Source organism: Pempheris klunzingeri, chromosome 12 (genome assembly GCF_042242105.1).
Source record: "Pempheris klunzingeri isolate RE-2024b chromosome 12, fPemKlu1.hap1, whole genome shotgun sequence".
In the NCBI taxonomy this organism is placed as follows: domain Eukaryota; kingdom Metazoa; phylum Chordata; class Actinopteri; order Acropomatiformes; family Pempheridae; genus Pempheris; species Pempheris klunzingeri.
Window position 1 is genome coordinate 3774865 of NC_092023.1, and position 20235 is coordinate 3795099.

Sequence of the window (20235 nt, forward strand, 5' to 3'; positions counted from 1 at the left end):
ATTCAGCAGTAAAAGCAGAATCAAACAGCAGTTTCAGTATTTCACAGACTGTCTGTCTGATATTCGCTCGCTGTGGAAAAGCTTTTTTATGGGTCGAAGACAGCAGACCAGTCAGTGACCTGGGAGTGGGGCTGGTCGAGGGGTAGCTCTGGACTCGTACATATGGATCTGATAGAGAGGGCAGATAACCAGCAGACGTGGTGGAGCCATCCCCTGAACAGAGCAGGAAGTGTGTGTCTGTCTGCTCCCGCTCTACTGTACAGTGTGTGTGTGCATGTGTGTGTGTGTGTGTGTGTGTGTGTGTGTGTGTGTGTGTGTGTGTGTCATGGGACATTATTAACCCATATGTTAACTTAATGGCTCTCTTACTGTTAAAAAAAAAGTGAAAGACCACCAGATGCTGAAACACTGAGCATTCCTGAAGTGTTTATATGTTGTGTTATTATGTTATAGCTGTGTACTCGTGAGTTAACAGTCTTCTGCCTTGGCCACATATCAGAGAGACTGATTCATAAAGTGAGTTGTTCGCTCTTTTATTCTGAAACATAAAGTGAGTTTTACGGACTGATAGGATCTTGGCATGGACGTAGATTAGAGCTGACACATTCAGCGGCCTCTTCAGTTAGCGTGCCTCGCAATACGATCGCAGACGGATCATCTGCCTCCAATCTGTCCTCCAACAGTGGATGTCTGTGCGAGTGGTAGTTAGTCGGTTTAAATAACTGAGGCTGTACACAGGAGGGAGTCCGTCTGCGTCTGAGAAAGTTCCTGTGAAGACAAGAGTGTTGAGTGTTGTTGCTTCGTGGTAATATTTTATATATTGATTTAACAATATACATTTTTATTCACACCATCCCTTCTTGTGAATACACGCAAATAATCCCAAATCTCTGTTTTTAATTTACAGTAAAGCAGGAGTATGATGCTGAGAATGACCCAAAGCAGGACCAGTAGTCAGCTCACAAACAGGAAGTCAAAAAGGTCATTGCTGTATTGTTAAAGATTTCATTTACTAGACTTAAGTTCATGTAAACAAGAGTCTACTAAAACCGGCACGCTAACACGCTGGTGTTTAGAATTAGTTGTTTTTTAATGGTTCACCATCTTTTAACCCTTTAACCTTCTGCTCGACCATATGGTAGAGCACATTTTGACTCACTATATCTTATTGAAAACATGTTTTACTTACGACATCTCAACCGTTTGGTGGAGGCCAATATTTCAAAAAATGTCTGTTCATAAAAAAACATTGATTTTTGTGATTAGTGCCCCAAGGAAATAAAATATATAAAGAATACATTTTTTCATTGCTTTTTTCTTGGTGAGGACGTTAAAGGGTTAATTTAGCATGCTAGCATTTCCTAATTAGCATTAAACACAAAGTACAGCTGAGGTTGATGACAATGTCATTAATTCTGCAGGCATTTGATTATAAACAACAGTCTTACTGAGTTTCTGATCATCCTCTGCATTTGGCAAATACGCTCAGGCGTCCGTAACATAATGAATGTAAACTAAATATATGGGCAAATATGTTTATTTCCTTATTTATTTTATTGTTTGTCTTGTTTTGTTTTGTTTCGCTTGTCGGCCCAGTTTAAAATTTTGATCACAAATTCTTTCATTTGAGATTAGATAAGATGTATGTATAGAGAAAAAATAAAGTATATTAAAAAAGGGGAAAAACAAAGGGGTGGTCCGACAACATGGCTAAAAAGTAAGAACAATATTCACTGAAATATTAAAAAAAATGTTAAAGAGCAGAACATTAAATAAAATAGTTGACAGATTAGAAAAACACTTTATTTGATTGATAAATGGTTCCTAACACATAATGTAGTTGTAAGCAGATATAAGTCTTTATTAATATGAGTATAAAAACTAAACAGGAGAAAAATAGACATCACTCAGTCAAATTAAGTATATTTAAAGAGAATTACAGACACAGACGACACTGTGGATTTTTACTGTGTTGTGTTGTAAATTTTTCCAGAAGATAAGAAGCAGCGAAACGAATCGACCCGGAGACACAGACTGTTTGTGGAACATGCAGGTCTGAGGGGGGGTTCAGCAGGTTTCTGTAATCTAAACTAATGGAGGTGAAATGTAGTTTATCAACAAGCATTTTATGGACGAGTGTGTGCCAGGTTTGGTGCCGTCCCTCTGCAGGAGGAGGCCGAGTGATGAACACATTTCCACATTTTCAGTCACAGAAACAAAGTCTGACTCGGTGATTCCTGATCTGCTAAATGGTGGAAATCAATTTTAATCTGTTACACATGTATATGTAATAAATAATACTTCAATAACTTTATTTATATTGCACTGTGGTTACACTGAGCCCAGGTAAGAGAGGAAGATAGTAGGAACTGTTACAGCATGATAAAGTTTATCTCATGATAATATATCAAACTCAGCTTTAGGACCAAAAGGGTCATAACGTCGAGATTGCTGACAAGGCGAATTAATCACACACAGAAATCAAGACCTTTTTTGTTTTTATTTTAATCACAAATAAAATAACAAAGGTTAACTGAGAGAGGAGCGACATTAATCCTCACAATCAGCACATCAACAGTGGAGGAGGGAGGCTGTGATCTGCTCTGTTGACAAAATGTTTAAAGGCAGTTTTATTGTGTTGTGCACAACACGGCGCAGATGGGGAATGATGAATTACTTGGTGCGGAGGATTCAAAGGTCGAGGAAACGTTACTGTTTATTGGAGGAACTTTGGTCCCTCATTTCTGAACTGAAGAGAAAGATTTCTTGTTGTTCAGACCCGAAACGCTGAGCTGAAACCATGTTCAGGTGAGAAAACGACATTGTTGACACGGTTTTAATGTTTAACAGCGTTCAGCGTGCACACTGGGTTTCTTTGACTGGACTAATGTCTGAACTCTCATCTTCACTTGCAGGTTTTCTCTCATGGTGGCCGTTTCTCTGATTGTTGTCATCACAGCAAAGCCGTATAAACCATGGGTGAGTATACGATGCTCCTGGCTCTTCATAGTATCACACTGTAGCCTCTACAGCTTCAAATCATATGATGAACTATTCCTGAGTAATCTCACAGTTTAAGTTTGATGAACATATTAAGATTAACCTTAATTGTCTCAAACTAATAAGGCACTACATACTCAGGCAGCCCAGTTATTCATGCACACATGTTCGTCATTTTCTGGTGACTCTGACAGAAACAGAGTCACCAGAAGCACAAAACACCACATCATAAATCTACATTTGGACAATCAGCTTTCTCTGTAAAGGGCCGTCGACTGTGCAAAACATTATCGACTGATGACAAATTGATTTAAATATAAAATCTTTCACAACGAAGGTGAAGTGTTGGCTCAAAGCAAACCTGAGCTGTAGCCATTTCTAGTTATTGGATGGTGTTGCCACATTTTTTACTAAAAGGCAGAGATCCATGTTTTATTGTTTAGTTGTTAAAAGGGGTCCTTTTACTACGTGAGGACAAATAATCAAATCACCATTAAATGAGTCATGATCTGTTCAACATTTAGAAATTATATATATATATAAATTATTATATATATAATATTATATAATTATGAATTCCTGAATTGTTGAGTCTCTCTCTTCATAAATAAAACCATAGTTTTAGAAGAAAAAAAAATTGTTTTGGTCATTTCCATGACCGCACAATTTACTTACTATCCCCCCTTTTTTTCTCCAAAAAATATTTTTAATATTTCCATTGTTTAAGCAATTTTCAGTAATAATAACACTTTTTGGGGGGGGATGTTTAAATAATAATTAATGCAATAGAGGACTATATGTACTTTAAATTATTATTAGTGTATGCTGTGTGTGTGTTTTTTGTGTATTGTACGTGTATTTTACTGCAACATCATTTGAACTACACTGTACATGTAAAAGCCAAACTAGGGACAAGAGTTGAAAATGAGCATTAGCTATAAACTCTCTGTGCATCACATCAGCTGTGTTAAGATGTATTGTCCCCATCACATAAGATAAAATAAGTAAATAACATGGCAGCACTAACTTGTACTTGGACAGTCATGTAATATGTTTCTCTTTTCTCAGAGTAAACACACAGGAGAAACCTTCAAGGATACTGTTTTGTAAGTCGTAGTTTCCTTCAACTGAAATAAAAGTGAATGATCTTCTCTCGGATGTGAGTAAAAGTCGGCTGAGATTGCATGAATTTTGTTCCAGGTCCGTAGATGACAAAGGAAAGATGTCATGGGGAGTGGAGGTGGAGCCTCCAGAGGACATGGATGAGACTGACTACGACATCGACCCTCGCATGATGATTTGGAAGAATATGGCAGGAGGTGGACGGGACAAAGGGCCCCCGAAGGCCGAGGAGGACCTGGATGAGTTGCACCATCCTTCAATGGCTGATCTCCTCAGAGTTCAAATCCAAAACCTGGACGCCCACAATCAGGAACCAGAGGAGGATAAAGATGACACCGACCACCCTGTTTTCAGTCAGGTGGCTGCAGAAGAGCCTGAGCAGGACTGGGATGAAGTCTACCACAAAGCGAGCGAGGAGCTGGCCGGATATCTGGCCCCGCTACTGGCTGAATACAAAACTGGTGCAGAGGTCCGCGTTGCACACTCCGAACCGGAGAGGGATGAGGACGACCTGTACCACAAAGACCTCCCAGAGCCAATCCCTTACCAGGACGACCCTGAAGCTGCTGCTCCTGTTTATGTGCCGTCTCAGAGGAAGTACAGCGAGCCAGAGGAAGATCTGGATGATCTCTACCACCGGTGATTCTTCATGTTTTAAATCAGACATACATGATAAACTGTAAATGCAGCAGGTTAATCAATCACAAGTGTCGTCTGACTCCATTAAAGTATCCTAAATACCACTTTAACCACATAAATCTCAGTGTTCTCTCATGTATCTTGATGATAAAGTCACGCAAAGGCTTCATGAGTTTTATTTATTCAAAGTTATTTACAAAAATACAAAATCATCTCTGCTCCACGCAAACTGGACATCAGATCATGATTACAGTATTTTTCTGTTATTCTGTAATACAGAGAATCACAGTTGTGACTGTAATCATCATTACATCAGTAAATCATAGATACTTTAAAACACGTGTGTGTGTGTGTGTGTGTGTGTGTATCACTGTAGCAGCTCTGCAGGAATGATCCCCTTCTTCAGTATCAGGTTACCATACAGGGCCTTTTCCCTGTGCAGACAGAACAGAGGAATATAAGGAAATAACAGAATAATATTTGAATTCATCAGCTGCATTTTTAAAGACATGTTGATGATTTCAAAGCATGATAAAAAGGTTTGTTTAAAAAAAAAAAAAAAGCCTGTTTACAGTATACACGATATCTAAAAAGAAAAATCCATAAAACAAATCAACTGGAACAAAATGCCAGTTCAGACCGATTATCACTGAAACATAAAAGGTTATTATCTTCTGTAATGTATTGCAAATATGGCTCCCATTTATACGCTACGGTGCCACATTCAGTGCTTGAAAAACTACAATTCCCAAGAGGTGGAGCCTCGAACATCGGCGTGCACACAGGCATGGAAAGGGAACGATTATTTCCACCTGCCTGTCCACAGTTGTTTCATGTGTGCTCTGATGAAGATCTGATAGGACGAAAGCTTTTGCTATTAAAGTGAATTTACTGCTTCGATCCGAGTGTGCAGAAGCCTGTTTTCATCAGAGAAAATAAAAGAATGAATGTCTGTATTTTCTCTCCACTTTTACAAAAGTGACGCATGGTTTCGTGCTCATCCTGCAGACACTGAATGAAACACTCAGCTACGATATTTACATGAGGGCAGAGAGGACACACACACACACACACACACACACACACCCTGTTGCCACAACAGCGAAGGATTTCTTGGCCCGTTCATAGAAAGCAAACCTCTCCACCTTCTCAAGAGGAGTCTGTAAGTAAGAAATAAACAGAGAGTCAAAACTCAAAAGGAAAACAGAGTTATTTACAGACTTATTTCATCACTGGGCTGGATTACCAGAGACCCAGCCTCAGCCAGGAGCTGCGTGTAGGTGTCCCACACAGGGACGGCCAAACTTCTCTGTTTGTCACCGTCTACCAGATGCATGACTGCAGCCTGTGCACACACACAAGCACAGATTCAACACGTGAAACTATAAAAGAGATCAATAGTAGCTTGCAGCTTTAGATTGATGGGTCCTGTACCGGAGAGGGGACGTAGGTATCCAGGGGCAACAGCTTCAAAATGGCCTCCAAAAGCTGTGGGATCCTCAAACCTAAACAAAGATCAGACACATTTTACTAAAAATCCAACATTTTCATTTGCAGATGTTTGTAATTACATACCATCAGCTCTTATCTCCTTGGGTCCACAAGCACAGATGGAAGATGCTGGAAAGTTTGCATCAGCAAGAACTGAAACAAGAAAGTTGCATGTTGCATTTGTGGCCTTGCAGCTGTAGTTAATGATCATGTGAGACCTTTACACTGGTGCTGACTTGAACTTGGATTAGCTGCCCTGCAGTGAATGTTACAAACATTAAGCACCAGCCAGAGATAAAGGCGGCCTGTGTGTGTGTGTGTGTGTGTGTGTGTGTGTGGTTAAATATCATACCCAGTTCATCCCCATGGCCCATTTGGGCGAGAGCAAACAGCAGCTCAGGAGATAAAACTGAGGGGATCCCCTTTAGCACGACCATACTGACAACAGAGTACGGCAGCGAAGCGAGAGGGATCACTCCAGCCTACTTCCGTGTTCGCTTAGTTCCGCCGGACATGCTAACCTGTAAAAACATACCCTCTTAAAAATAAACACCATTTAGAGATTCACACATGAGTATCACTGTGGTGTCTTCTGTTGGCCACCAAGCCAAATGTCACACTGTTTTACGCTCCGGTTTGCCAGGAGGCGATTTTTGAACGTTAGTTAACTATCTTGATATCAAACGTCATCGTCTTTGTTGACGGAAGGACTCACATCACGTGATCAGGGTCTCTTATTTGATTGGTTAGCGGGCTGCCACAACAAGTCCCTTTCACAAACTTGAAATTTAAATAAAATACATTTAATTAACAACATGTAAGCCCACTTTCCATCATAAATAAATAGAATTATTGTTGTCTGTTTCTATGTTTGTGGTATGTAAATAGGTTTGCAAAAAGAGGCAGGTGATGTGTGCACAACAGCTACATGCCTTCATTAAAATGAAAAAAAAAAGAAGCTAATGTTTATTTATTTATTTTGTGTTCGATTAATTATTTCCAAAAATCTGCAACCACTTTTTCAAACACTCAAAGCAAAAGTTCTCCAACGACAGTGTCTGTGCGAGGGCATAAAATAGTGTCATTAGTCTGCACACTCGGTTAATGTTGTTCCTGACACCCTTGGGTGGGCATAATTCAAAGCAGACACCGCTGAACGTGTTATTCCGACACGGTCTCTGGTGTCAAGAATGTGAGATAATGAAAATATTTGTCAACCACTCCACCCGGCCTGTTTCATCTGAGCCAGAGAAACTCTCAGCTGGATGGCAGAAAAATGCTGAGGAACCCTTTCCATGACCGCAGATCCTGGTCCTGAAAAAAAAAAAACTAGGAGATCTGCATATAAAAAGGCTTTTATAGAAGTCAAGTCACCGTTTAGCATCGCAGGCTTGTGGGCCTATATACTGAATTTACAGCCCCTAAACAGCTGCTGTTAATAACGAACAGCAGAAACATGTTGGCACTTTACTGCATGTTTTTAATCTGCAAATATTCCCTGTATATGTTCACAATATTCCTGCATTCCTCACCTACAATGTGTTTTGCTTTTTGCCTGTAATCGAGCACATACGGGTGCACACCCCCCCCAAAATACTGTGTTCATCATTAACTTTTAAGGTTAATACACTCTTTGCTTTGCGTTATGCAAAAGATTTTAGTTAGACACGAGACTGTAAATATGAAATAGATGTAAAACACACAGATAAAGTCACCAACATGCCTGAGTGGCACAGATGCAGGTCGGTTTAGGAACATGAGAGTGGTTTTTGGAGCGGGCTGGGGGGCTGCTGGCCAGGAGAAAAGGCCCCTGCAGGATCCAGGCCTGTCTGCAGGACTGAAAGCCCCTTTCTCCCTCTCTGGACCCATGCTGCTCCCTCTTTATCTCGGCTTCTTTAAATGAGTTTATCACGCTATGAGGGTCTGCGCTGCCAAAATGTAACGTTTTGCCCCCTTTGTGCGCGCGGAGAGCCTCAATTGAGTCTACATTTATTATTTTGACCTTTCGGTAGCCTCAAAGAGGAGCTTCTTTTCGGGCCCTCTCTGCAGACTTTTGTGCTTCCCCGCGGAGTGAGGAGACGAGTCTTTTTCTCCTCCCTTTTTAAAGTTTTGTTCCAGGGGGCTGACAAGAAAGCGAGCTCCAGGGGAATATTGAATGAAAATAAAAATCAATTAGGCCATGGCCTTGTGGAGATATGGGGCGCCGCCGTGTGAAGATCACAGAGAGAGAAAAGGTGCCTCGCGATGATTGGAGCGCAAAAAGAAAGCGCACACTAACCAAATTTGTTCTGGTGTTTTCTTTGAAGTCAAAATTATGGTTTCATGTGCGCAGGAATATTTCCAGCCAGTAGGTGATGCACAAGATTTAAAACACAGATCTGCATCTAGGGCTTTAACTTTATAGAACTTTAAAGGGCTTGTGGTTATATTAAAGGGAATAAATCAGTTTTTAACACAAGTGATTATTTAAGGTCTGTGTGTTTCTGTAGAGACTGTTTTTTTTTTTTTAGTTTTATGATGGTTTCACCTTTTATTTGCCACTTTACTCTCTGCAGCACTAAATGATGCCCTTATGTGCGTCTCCTCAGCAGAAATGGTGAATTCACTCTCCATGTTCAGTGTCAGTACACTTGTGTAGCAGCACCAGAGCCCCATCTTGTGGTGTGAACTGAATCCACATGCACATCCTATAATTCACCATTAATAACAGAGAAATCAGCCTCTAAGGCTTCTAATATTATGAAAGTGTGGTAATCTGTGGTTAATAAACAGCAGACGTGTCTTCCCATTATTGTTCATGTCTCAGTTTCAGCACTGAAAACCACTCTGGAGTTTTATTTGGAAAATGTACACAGGAATAAGTTGCCTACAAAACATCTGACAGTGGAAATGAGAAGGCAAAGACTGATTCTTTCTATGACACACTGATTATAACATAGTTATCAAATGGTACTCGCACACAAACCCCCTTCACCCAGACTGCACGTGGCTGTGAGCCTACGCAGGTGGGGCGTCACTGTGATAAGACACTCTGGTGCACTAACTCGGTGCCAAATCCTAACTCAAACAGCTTGCATGTTCCACAGCCATCAGGATTTTTGCGTCGCTGAACTCGTTTTAGATCAGGAAGTGACCGGCTGATATCAGGACCTCTGTCCAGCTCTGCTTCTGCTCTTTTCTACTTGTCCTGGAAACTGGCTTTTCTCTTCTCCACAAACGCTGACATGCCTTCTTTGCGATCGTCCTGCAGGGACAAACACACACACACACACACATCATGATTGGCCTCTCATAAAAATCAGAGCTAACCCCCCTCACTCGCTCTCAGGTGGGTTCTTCTACTCACAGTAGCAAAGGTCGCGTGGAACAGGCGCTTTTCCAGACGGTTTCCTTCAGCCAAAGTCAGCTCAAACGCTGCAGTAACACAGAAGAACACGTCAGACAAACATGGAACTCATTCAGTTTAGTAGTTGTAAGATATCCAGCTCCACGTTTAGTGTGCTCACCTGCGCTGACGGCCTCTTTAGCCATAGCAGAGACCAGTTTGGAGTTGGCTGCAATTTTCTCCCCACATTTAACGGCTTCGGACACCAGCTGGTCCACAGGACAGATTCTACTCACCAAACCTGGGAAACACAAACAGAATCACGTTTCTGAAGACGGGTCAGATTATTATTGGATCAAAGTGCAAAAGTTTAGCATCGCGGTGGGAAAGGTGGAGCTAGTTTTAACTACTTTATATAGAGTTAATTTTGTTTGCAGGGGCCGTGCCCCCTCCGCTGAGATAAATCTGAGGGATCGTGAGATGATTTAAGACGCAGTAAAGGAGAAACAACAAAGTTCTGCTCCAAAAATGTTTATTAATCATTTGGAGTTTTCACTAATCTCAACATTTTTTTGTGTGAAATCTGGGATAATTTCATCTCTTTGAACCTCCAATGAAGCATTTAAATGAAGCCACCAGGCAGGTTTAGAGGGGAAATGCCTCTTTGGTCGGTCTGCTAAAACCTCTTCTGATCTTAGGCCCAGAGTTAACACAGCATTTTTGTAAGAGGTCCCACACCAAACAAGTTACATTTTTAAAGTAACTATTAGTTACAGCAGTCAAATAAACATAGCGAAGTGAAAAGTGTGATATTTATATGTAGGATGAAGAAGCATTAAATTGAAGTACAGTCCTTGAGTAGATGTGATTTCCAGCGCTGCTGTTACCTGACTGCTTGGCGTCTTGTGCACTTATTTTGTCTCCTGTGAGAACCATCTCCATGGCCAGAGATTTGCCCACCGCACGCGTCAGCCGCTGGGTGCCACCCGCCCCTGCAGACAGACAGACAGACAGACAGACAGACAGACGTCATGAGCAGCTGCTCCACAAGCAACAATCTGGTAACTTTAGTACAAGGAAGAGAAGTCCGAGCAGGAAAGGAAAGCGGACAGAAACCAGTCTGTACCAGGAATGGTCCCCAGCAGGATCTCTGGTTGGCCGAACTGCGCCTTCTCTCCGGCGTAGATGATGTCACACATCATCGCCAGCTCACAGCCTCCGCCCAGCTGAGACGGCGGAGCGTAAGAAACAGCACAAGGAAGCGACAGAGATTTTCATTTAAGGTCACTGGATAGTCACTAGTCTCACTTGTCATTGTTTCATACATGATTTACATTTTCTAATAAGATTAAAGATTCTTTCACTGGCATTGTCTTATATATACTTTCCAAATATATATACATACACACAACGAAATTCAGGTGCACTGCCTGACGCAATACACAAAACAACACTCAAATACTGCCGTGATAACAGTTATTGCAAAGATAATAAATAAAGTTATAAATAGATGATTTTGCACAGGTTAAAATATGGACAGCAGAGGTTTACAAGGACATGGAGAGGCGTCGATGTCTTCCAGGGTTGTCTTTGTTTGTATATTGTTTTCTTCTATCTGCTGGGTTTCCCATTACCTCCGCTCAATAATAAAAAAAAAAGACACTCACAGCAAATCCATTGACAGCTGCAATCACAGGCTTCTTCACTGTGGACACTCTGTTCCAGTGAGCCAGGAAGTTTCCGCCGTAACACTCCTGAAAAGTTCGGTTCTGCATCTCCTTAATGTCGGCTCCCGCTGGAAAACACAAAAGCAGCTTATTGTACGTTTTCTGCTCACAGGAACAAAAAATAAATAAATTAAATAAAAACAAAAGCCACACGCTCACCAGCAAAGGCTCTGTCACTGCCGGTGAGGACGATAGCTCCGATGTCGGCATCAGCTTCGAAGGCGTCGAGCGCCTGTCCCACCTCCTTCATCAGGCCGTCGCACAAGGCGTTGAGAGCTTTTGGCCGGTTGAGCTGGATCAAACCTACGTTACTCTTCTCGCCTCGCTTCTCCACCAAAATATACTCATACTGACCACCTGCACGAAGAGAGAACCAACATGTCACATCCAGGGTTTCTTCACTGGCCAAAATATAATGTAAAACCAGTGGGGGCGATACAGCATAGAGTTAATATTCTATTATATATCACTGTTTTCAGTATTTCCAAGCAGAATGGAACAATAATACCTAATGAAGACAAATTACATTAACAAACCTTTAATACTTTACTAAAATGGCCTTTTTTTTGAGGGACCCGCTTGTCACCAACTCATTAACTGGGAGCAGAGTCTTTAAACCAGGTGACGGGTCACCACAGTGGCCCGAGCGGAGCAGAGTTATATCGTGACTCGTATCATAGGTGACGTCCTGGTTAATTATTCCAGAAAAGGTGAAGGATCAACTCTAACAGCCTTGAGCCAAGGCCTCATAGAGATCTTAGAGAGACCTTCTGCAGCACAGTTACAGAAACAAGACTCATCGCTGGTGTTTGCATACAACTTTAACTTTTACCCACTTGTACATTATATAGTTTCTATTTTTTATACTTGCTCTACTGTAGAAGTACACATTCTTTTATATTTCCTCGTGTCTGCTGTGACATTGCAAATTCACCCGTCGTGGGACTAATAAGGGAATATCTTATCTTATCTTAATGTAAGTTAGGCTTTTAAGAGAAAAACAGAATTTACACTCACTCACTACTCCAGTTACTGTGGATGGCTTGTGTGTCAAACCACAAACAAAACAGCTGATTCTTAAAATTTGAGAATCAGAGCATCAGGACATTTTATTATGAAATGATCAATTTTTACTTCAGCTATCAAAGAAACACCAAACAAATCAATTATATCAATATTTGACCATCATGAAGGTCACCTGATTTATACGCACATAAAAGAAACAGAGAAATAAACCAGCCTGCACATTTAAAAAGACTAATATCAAATAAACTTAATCCAAAATAAGATCATGAGGCTTTTGACAGGACATCACTAATAAACACTGTTTATCTTATCATGAAATGATCAATGTCAATCAATGTCTTTTCTAATGTGGGCACTTGGAGTGATGTAATTTTGGATTTCAGCCTTTGATTTTAAATCTTTAAATACACATCATGTCAAACACACTCACAAATAAAATCTGTGCTGTAACAGCCAATGTTAAGTCATATATTTAACACTTTAGGGTGGAATGTCCCTTTACACAAAGTAAGTAACAGGATAACAGCACATAAAACATATATTTCCCATTAAAGTTCAGCTTTTAAACGGGTTGTGGAGTAAAAAAATAAGCAATAAAACAATAAATAAGACAATAAACGTGTGAATAACCTGTCAGGAGGAACTCGGCTAGCTAGCAGGCTGCCTGCTTCACCCTGCTGACATTGTGGCGCAGGCAGCTGCTCATGAAGCCCCGAAGAACCGAACCGGAGGAGCGAGAGGTTTATAAACACACACCTGAGCTGGAGAAGCGGACGGCGGACAGGACGGCCGGAGCCGCCCTGGAGGTCTTCAGGAGCGAAGCAGCACTCCTGCAGAGGAAAGACATGACTGCGGGTCTGAGGACTGTTTACTCCGAGTTAGCTAAACTAGCAGAGAGGCTACTTCTTCTTCTTCGGTGGTGTTTTCTATCAGGTTGCTTGTTTGACGACATCGCCACCTTACTGCCACCTGCTGTCTGCATGGTGTAATTACACCTTAAAAAAATAAATTCTCTCACTTTTAATTAAATTATAAATCTAAATTTATAAAGACTTCATCCATCTTTATGTGCTATTTTAAACTCTGAAATCAATTCAATCAAAATATGCGTAATGTGTTTCTTCTCAAGCCTTTCATGTATAATTAATTTTTTTATGTATCTTATTTTGTTTTATTGTTTTATTTTATTCTTTATGTTTTATTCTGCTTAATTAGGTCTTCCTGTTTGGTTTTTGGTGTTTTATGGAGTCTGGTCATTATAGATGATTGATCTTATGGAAGATATTGTTTGTAAGTTGAAGTTTGGAATAAACAAATAAAACTACTATTATCAATAATGATAACATTTATCTGATATTTTTATGTAGGCTACAGTATACAGTATTATCTGAATTTGAAGTTGAGTTTAAAGTGATTATTATGAGATTATATAGTGCTATGTTATGATAAAGTATTTAGTATTCAGTGAAAATCATCTAATACCAGAAAAATAATATGTAATACTATATTTATATTATATGATATTATATATTTTACATCATATATTATTTCATAGTGTATATTTTTACATATTTTTTACATTTTGAAAATAAGCATTAATCACAAAATCCCAACGTGAGAATTTTTCTCAAAAGGATTTCATGAATAGATCATGAACAGATAAATTAAGTCCCTCCCCAGTTTCAATCAATATCTGATCATCATCAGGGCCACCTGATTAATTCACACATAAAAGAAACAGAGAAATAAACCAGCCTGCACATTTAAAAAGACTAACATCACCTGAAGTTAATCCAAACTAAGGTACTGAGGCGGAGGGACTCACCTCGGTGTCACGGTGGCTCTATTTGACGCTCCTGTAGAGACTCCCTACGTGAGCGCGCCGCGCGTTCTCGCAGCCATCTGCGTGAACGCGCCTGCATCGTCCGTGACAACCGCCTTTCATCTTTCCTCCGAGTGCCAAAATACAAGCAAGGATAAAAAAAAAAAAAAAAACACAAAATAAGGTAAGCAGCGGCCATCAGGGCGGGCTGGTTAATGTGGGCGCGGGTTTATTTGCATGAAATTCATTTCTCCTTTTTAACGGATTCCTTCAGGCTCCAACACAGACTGGCTAATTTAGGGGGAATACAGTCAAATGAACATCATGCATGCATGCATCTGCACTATACACGCATTTATAAAAACAAACCGTACATACAACCATACTACAGCCATATTTTGTTCATTTCTATTTAATGGCTCAGTTACCTGCTAGATCTCAGTAAAGCCTTTCAAATGATGGCCTATTGCTCCTGACAAACATGCCATCTTTTGTCTTTTCCTCATAATCCTCCATAGACGGAATATTATTTCATGTGTATGAAGGCTGAAAGCCACAAGCAGTTCTCTCTGGTGATCATATTTACTGTCAAGCTGACCTAGTTTAATGGAGAGGGGCAATCTGCAACACAGAAATGTGTTTTTATGAAGACCAGACACACTGAGCTGCGAGGACACCCCACATTAGTTAATCAGCAATTAGATTTCTTCAGTGCTGCTGAGATTAGATTATATCAGGAAGCATTCTGCCACCCAGAACCAGAGTCTTTGTTTCACAGCACACATTCAGGACAGATGCATCACACGTTAAAGGTGCAGTGTGACCACCACAGGTAGGCCTAAACTGTGCCTCTCCATCATGTCCTCTTGCTGCACAGATGTCAGGAATGAAGCAAGTGGTTGCAACCTGCTGGACCTGCCTCCTGCTCTCTGCTTTCCTGTGCGAGCCCGTGCTGTCCAAGGGCGGTCGCGGAGGGTCCCGGGGCTCCTCCCGGGGGTCCCCCTCCCGCAGCTCCACAGCAGGGAGCTACCGGGGAGGGGGCGCCTACGGTGGGACCCGCTCTCGCTTCAGGGCAGCAGGCCGGACGTCCCCTGTGAGGGTGGCGGCGGCGGCAGCAGCAGGGGCAGCGGTGGCGTTGACAGCAGATAAATGGTACGCCTCCGCCTACCGCCGCAGCAACGCCGACAGCTCAGAGGAGGATCTGGACTACTACAACAGGACCAATTACTTTGATGCACAAATGTCAGGCTCAGCTCAAAACAAATCTTCTCTTTCTCAGCTGCTTTCTATCATTATTGCAACATTTTCCCCAAAATATGGACTCTTAGTGGACAACATACTGTAGATGTTCAGGGTATGTTTCAGGATAGATCCCTGATTTGGTCTAGGACTGAGTAGCTCTGCCCCGGATCTGACTAAAATGTCTTGGACTGGCTGGAACCTGCATTGGGGAGACCAGCTAGAGGTGCAAACTCAGTGGTGGAAGAACAACACATCACTGTACTGTATGTTTTTACACATATAATCATCTATACCAACAGACAAATGTACATTACCAGCACAGGATTCAATGTGCCATCTCACCTCTCAAAGAGTGCGTCTTTGTCAGATCTACATATTTCTGTGTGACAGAAACTGAGCCCCACTGTAGGACCATCAGAACTGCTTAAAGCTTTATTTATATATCTAATTAAAGAAAGTATTTTATCACAAAAATGTTGGCAGAGTGTAATCAAACTGCTGGCTTCCAGATGTTATTGTACTGAAACTCAAATGGATCTTAAAAACCTTTATTTTCATAATAAGTGATTGATCAGTACAACGGAGACCTGGGTCTAAATATAGAGCTTGGACTTGCTATAGTTTATATAGAAGTGTATTCAACGAGTCATTCCATGAAGTTTTCTCTGATTAACAGAGTAAAAGCACCAACTCGGCACCAGCATCGCTCTGCCCCTGAAATTTAAACTGCCAGAATAGTTTTTGTAATTCCTCAATTTGAATTTTTGCTTTTAGAAAAACAACTTTGTTTTTACACTTAATTCCAGACTGGATATAAAAAAAAAAGAGATTCTGAGCGATTCATCACTTCAGTCACTTTCTGTTGTCTCCATAAAGATGTGATTCTCTACAGTAAGTCTGTGCTGGAAAAGCTAGACTGCATTTTTCACCATCATCTCCAATTTCTGTGCAGCTCATGCCCATTTTACAACACTTGAAATTCAGCTAATTCGTGTCTCAGAGCTGTGTACAAGCTGGGGGCGACATTAGACGACAAACTGCTGCTCTCACTGTGTTTCACGTCTCTGAATGTGTTCACGGTCCGCCCATCATCCCCGAAGAGCTTTTCACCTGCAGTAGACACTCAGGAGCCACAGACTGTTCCATATCTTTAAGTGCACTCTATTATATGCTACAATACTTATGTACATAATAAATAAAGAGTTTGTTATCACTGTCTCTATGCTAATAAATATCCTGTTTACACCGTGCCAGATATTTGCCTCGTGTGCTCCAAAAGCGAAGCTGAGACGCAGGTTACACTCCCTTTGATGACACTTGTGGTTGAATATAAATCCTTCCAGCTTGAGGGCAAAGTCTCTAGTTGTCTTTATTGAAGTGGCTCAGGTCAGTCCAGCATTACTCGGCCCAGCTCTCCTTTCCTGAAGGCTCTTATGAAATGGTACGCGGCTGCTGTGTAGTTTGGGACAGAGATGGTAATGTTCCCTGAGGGAGACAAGGAACAAACATTTTCATTATGACGTTAATGTTTAATGGTGAGCGCACAAACTGGATTTCAGCATAGCAACAATAAAAAAACGAATTATTAAACTAAAAATAATAATATTCAGAATGGTTTTATGGTAAACTGCTTCACTGGAAGCTATAATGGCATCTGTACAAGTGCAGTTTGATATTTTGTCTTGCTCTCATGTCGATGGTTAAACATGAAGCTACCTGCACCAGTTAGCTTAGCTTACCTGTTAGCTTAGCTTAGCATAAAGACTAGAAACGGGGGCAAACAGCTAGCCTGGCTCAGAAGTAAAACCCCCCACCGGCACCTCAAGGATTAATGCTTAATCTGGTTTGTTTAATCTGTACAAGTTGTGGTTTAATGGAGGGTTATGTGAGGGACTACTTCTTAGCCGGGAACAGTTTTTCATTTCTTTTCATGTTGTTGAGCAATTTAGATTTGATTTCTCAGATGAAAGATTTGTTGAATAGACAGAAATGACTTATGACGCCAAACCAAATGTCAAATACATCCATTAAAACTACTTTTTGCCAATTAAAATATAATTTAGAGGTGCTTGTTACCTTCAAACAGAGACAGAATAACTGCCCCCCCCCCTCTTTCCAGTCTTTATGCTAAACTAAGCTAAGCTAACATGCTAATGTCTGTAGCTTCATATTCATGTCATGTATAAATCTTCTCCTCTAACTCAATACCCCAAACTGTCGAACTACTCCTTTAAATAGAGAGCGACCACCAGTCAGTAATATCATCTGTAGCATTAACACTTCCTTACCCACTCCAGTGATGGCTTTGACCCGCTGAGTCTTTCCAAGTTTGACAGCGATGTGTTTGAGGACATGCTGGACGTCATCGCTCGGCTCTTGGAGGTTGTATTTCTCTACGTAACTGCACACGGACACACACACACATTAAATCAGGAAACAATCACGGTAGTGTGAAGAGAAGTGAAAACTCATACCTGAACTTCCCCAGTCTGTTCAGAGAATAGAGCAAGTAGTCAGCGATAACGTCCTCACCCACTAAATGGTCCAGGATCGTTCCTGGAATTAACCAAAAGCAAAATATTTGATGGATACATTGGAAAAAAAAAACCATTTCTAATTCTACTGAATACAATAAGACTGTTTCCACACACTGTCTCATCCTGCTCTGCTCACCACATAAAGCCAGCTTCATGCCCGTTTCAACACTCTCAATCTTCGGAGGCAAGACTCCCGGTGTGTCCAACAGGTGCACGACGGGTCGCTCACACACCTGAGGACAAATACAGATACCCTCACACACGATAAACCCATGAACACACACACACACACACAGACAAACACGTCCTCTGCACAAACCTGAATTTTAGTCAGGATGGCTTTAGTTATACCGGGCTCCCCACCGACTCTGGATGCTCGACCTGGAAGTGTGTAAGTGCATAATCACAACATTTATTACTTCATAGTATCAAATATCACGTCCGACAGCCTCCAATGACTTTATCATACAAACCTTTTTTCAAGTTTGTTCTTCTTAATGAGTTAATAAGAGATGACTTCCCCACGTTGGGCACTCCGATCACCATCAGGCAGTAATTCAGATTCTGAAACATCAAGTCAAAGTTATCAAGTTATCAGTTATCATGAGCACTGCTCATAGTTCTGTGAGGTTATATTTCTATAATATGTTTTATATCTTATGTGAACACACTGGTTTTTAGTAGAAATCCTTTGAAGGATGTTATTAAATTGCCTGGAAGCTTCATACCTCATATCTGTTGAATCGTGCTTTGCTCTCTATAATTTCCACCACCATTGGCATCAGCTACAAACAAAAACAGGAGTTATTTGCACATTTATGATCATAAATGTTATTTTCTATCAGCTAAGGACAAACCGTCATGCTTTTCTGTCCTCTACCTTTTGGATATTGTCGTCTCTCTGCTTCAGACAGTCTGTAAAGACGACATTCTTCACCCCGTCGCCTCTCAGCCTCCTCAGGATCGTCTGCAGGACGAATGTTGTTTAGTGTGAGTGATTTTAAAACAGTGATGACGTGTGGTTCTGCTAAAAAGGCAGCAGGGCTGACCTGCTTGCTGGACAGATCGGTGAGGTCCATCTTGTTCAGGATTAGCACATGTGGTTTGATATCCAGAGTCTCCTGAAACACAGGGTTTCTTCCAGAGAAAGGGATGTGCTCAGGGTTAAAGAAAAACCAAACAGGTCTTGTTTTACCTCTAAAGTAAACAGCAGCGAGGTCGGATGAACCAGTCAGTGAAAAACTACACTCTGTGTAATATGTACATGTTTCACTATATTTCGCTGATATCTTCCATGTGTCCTAAAGCTTCTGACTACTTTTAATACTTGTTTAAAATCTTATTGACAGATGCTGCAATCTACATGTGTTTTCCCTGAAGTCGAACCAAAGTCAGGTGAATGATCCTTTGCAGCCAGTTACCTGGTGAACAGGACCCTGAATTCATCTTTACGTGCAGATTTGATCACTTTGAGCACTTTAACCTTTTAAAAACATGCTTTTATGAATGTAATATTTTGTCATTTTAAGTCTTAGCTTCAAGTATTTCACCTCAATCTGATTATTTGTGGTTTGTTATTCTACCTAACTAAATATCTATGGAGCACCATCAATTAAACAATACAGCACTAATGCTATGATGACATAATTTACATGCTATTATTAAAGTTAAAACGACTCTTTTATCTTTATTCTAACAATAAATCAGTCAAATTAAAGGATATTCTGGCATCGTGTATTTCTATGATGCAGTCCACATTCTTCAGGTTGGCTCTCATCTGCTTGAGTCCTGCAAACAGTGAGTTATATGTGAGTTATATGACACAAGGGACAAACATTTACTCTCCACTCATGTCCACTGTAATGTTTCCCCTCCTGGAGGAGGGATGTCACCTTTCGCCATGTGTCCGGGGAACCAGCGAGCCACCTCCCGGCCGCCGAAGTCGAAAGCGGTCCTGAATTGTCCGACATTACGGAGCGTCTGGTACAGCTTCATCTCCACACTTCATCTGAATATTAATGGTAAAAGCCTTATTTTAATCTATGTCCAGAAAACCTTCCTGTACTTGACATGTTGACGGTGTGCTACACTGTTTACATGCCGACTGGAATCTGTTCCTAGACGCTTTTTTGTTCCGCTTCCTGACTTCTTCTTCTTCTTCTACGTTTTATTTGTAGTTTAAAGGCTGACTGGCGTATTACTGCCCCCCTCAGGTGAACAAATGTAAGTAAAGCTTATTTAATTTAGCACTTTTCACAGTAACAAAGTCACAAAGTGCTTAACAGGAGTAAAAGAATAATAAAA

The 20235-nt window shown here is 40.9% G+C and overlaps 5 protein-coding genes across 5 annotated transcripts; 2 read left to right on the forward strand and 3 right to left on the reverse strand.

Moving 5' to 3' along the window:
* The first annotated feature begins 2709 nt into the window (after positions 1 to 2709).
* LOC139210851 (uncharacterized) lies at positions 2710 to 4880 on the forward strand. Its single transcript, XM_070841030.1, has 4 exons — positions 2710 to 2808; positions 2916 to 2979; positions 4069 to 4106; positions 4201 to 4880. The coding sequence occupies exons 1-4, from the start codon at positions 2801 to 2803 to the stop codon at positions 4763 to 4765; spliced, it is 675 nt and encodes a 224-aa protein (XP_070697131.1). The 5' UTR covers positions 2710 to 2800; the 3' UTR covers positions 4766 to 4880.
* A 152-nt stretch (positions 4881 to 5032) lies between these two features.
* On the reverse strand, positions 5033 to 6695 carry fuom (fucose mutarotase). Its single transcript, XM_070841031.1, has 6 exons — positions 6605 to 6695; positions 6337 to 6405; positions 6196 to 6266; positions 6008 to 6106; positions 5848 to 5921; positions 5033 to 5195 (listed from the first exon to the last, which is right to left on the reverse strand). The coding sequence occupies exons 1-6, from the start codon at positions 6687 to 6689 to the stop codon at positions 5129 to 5131; spliced, it is 465 nt and encodes a 154-aa protein (XP_070697132.1). The 5' UTR covers positions 6690 to 6695; the 3' UTR covers positions 5033 to 5128.
* A 2339-nt stretch (positions 6696 to 9034) lies between these two features.
* On the reverse strand, positions 9035 to 13227 carry echs1 (enoyl CoA hydratase, short chain, 1, mitochondrial). The gene is made up of 8 exons (XM_070840941.1): positions 13087 to 13227; positions 11464 to 11661; positions 11245 to 11372; positions 10704 to 10803; positions 10465 to 10569; positions 9759 to 9878; positions 9599 to 9666; positions 9035 to 9496 (listed from the first exon to the last, which is right to left on the reverse strand). The coding sequence occupies exons 1-8, from the start codon at positions 13175 to 13177 to the stop codon at positions 9431 to 9433; spliced, it is 876 nt and encodes a 291-aa protein (XP_070697042.1). The 5' UTR covers positions 13178 to 13227; the 3' UTR covers positions 9035 to 9430.
* Positions 13228 to 15029: 1802 nt separating this feature from the next.
* Positions 15030 to 16705, forward strand: sprn (shadow of prion protein). Its single transcript, XM_070841573.1, has 3 exons — positions 15030 to 15394; positions 16395 to 16473; positions 16649 to 16705. The coding sequence occupies exons 1-3, from the start codon at positions 15030 to 15032 to the stop codon at positions 16703 to 16705; spliced, it is 501 nt and encodes a 166-aa protein (XP_070697674.1).
* Positions 16530 to 20023, reverse strand: mtg1 (mitochondrial ribosome-associated GTPase 1). Its single transcript, XM_070841014.1, has 11 exons — positions 19824 to 20023; positions 19653 to 19719; positions 18981 to 19083; positions 18812 to 18898; positions 18660 to 18716; positions 18405 to 18495; positions 18251 to 18312; positions 18068 to 18164; positions 17869 to 17950; positions 17683 to 17795; positions 16530 to 16879 (listed from the first exon to the last, which is right to left on the reverse strand). Exons 1-11 carry the CDS (start codon positions 19924 to 19926, stop codon positions 16782 to 16784), a joined length of 960 nt encoding a protein of 319 aa, XP_070697115.1. The 5' UTR covers positions 19927 to 20023; the 3' UTR covers positions 16530 to 16781.
* Positions 20024 to 20235: the final 212 nt, after the last annotated feature.

Bases quoted from the DNA above. Each gene is read 5' to 3' on its own strand.
- sprn (XM_070841573.1), top strand. From the start codon at position 15,030: ATGTCAGGAATGAAGCAAGTGGTTGCAACCTGCTGGACCTGCCTCCTG. The intron at 15,395-16,394 runs GTCAGGCTCAGC...TTCGTGTCTCAG, and splicing joins AATTACTTTGATGCACAAAT to AGCTGTGTACAAGCTGGGGG. The intron at 16,474-16,648 runs GTCCGCCCATCA...ACACCGTGCCAG, and splicing joins CGTCTCTGAATGTGTTCACG to ATATTTGCCTCGTGTGCTCC.
- fuom (XM_070841031.1), bottom strand. From the start codon at position 6,689: ATGGTCGTGCTAAAGGGGATCCCCTCAGTTTTATCTCCTGAGCTGCTG. The intron at 6,267-6,336 runs GTATGTAATTAC...ATCTTTGTTTAG, and splicing joins CAAGGAGATAAGAGCTGATG to GTTTGAGGATCCCACAGCTT. The intron at 5,922-6,007 runs GTAATCCAGCCC...TCTTACTTACAG, and splicing joins TGGCTGAGGCTGGGTCTCTG to ACTCCTCTTGAGAAGGTGGA.
- mtg1 (XM_070841014.1), bottom strand. From the start codon at position 19,926: ATGAAGCTGTACCAGACGCTCCGTAATGTCGGACAATTCAGGACCGCT. The intron at 18,496-18,659 runs GTATGAAGCTTC...TTGATGTTTCAG, and splicing joins CACGATTCAACAGATATGAG to AATCTGAATTACTGCCTGAT. The intron at 17,796-17,868 runs GTATGAGTTTTC...GTCCGTGTGCAG, and splicing joins AACAGACTGGGGAAGTTCAG to TTACGTAGAGAAATACAACC.
- LOC139210851 (XM_070841030.1), top strand. The intron at 2,980-4,068 runs GTGAGTATACGA...CTCTTTTCTCAG, and splicing joins CAAAGCCGTATAAACCATGG to AGTAAACACACAGGAGAAAC. The intron at 4,107-4,200 runs GTAAGTCGTAGT...ATTTTGTTCCAG, and splicing joins ACCTTCAAGGATACTGTTTT to GTCCGTAGATGACAAAGGAA.
- echs1 (XM_070840941.1), bottom strand. From the start codon at position 13,177: ATGTCTTTCCTCTGCAGGAGTGCTGCTTCGCTCCTGAAGACCTCCAGG. The intron at 10,570-10,703 runs GTACAGACTGGT...GTCTGTCTGCAG, and splicing joins CCTGCTGGGGACCATTCCTG to GGGCGGGTGGCACCCAGCGG. The intron at 9,497-9,598 runs GTGAGTAGAAGA...TTGTCCCTGCAG, and splicing joins TCCACGCGACCTTTGCTACT to GACGATCGCAAAGAAGGCAT.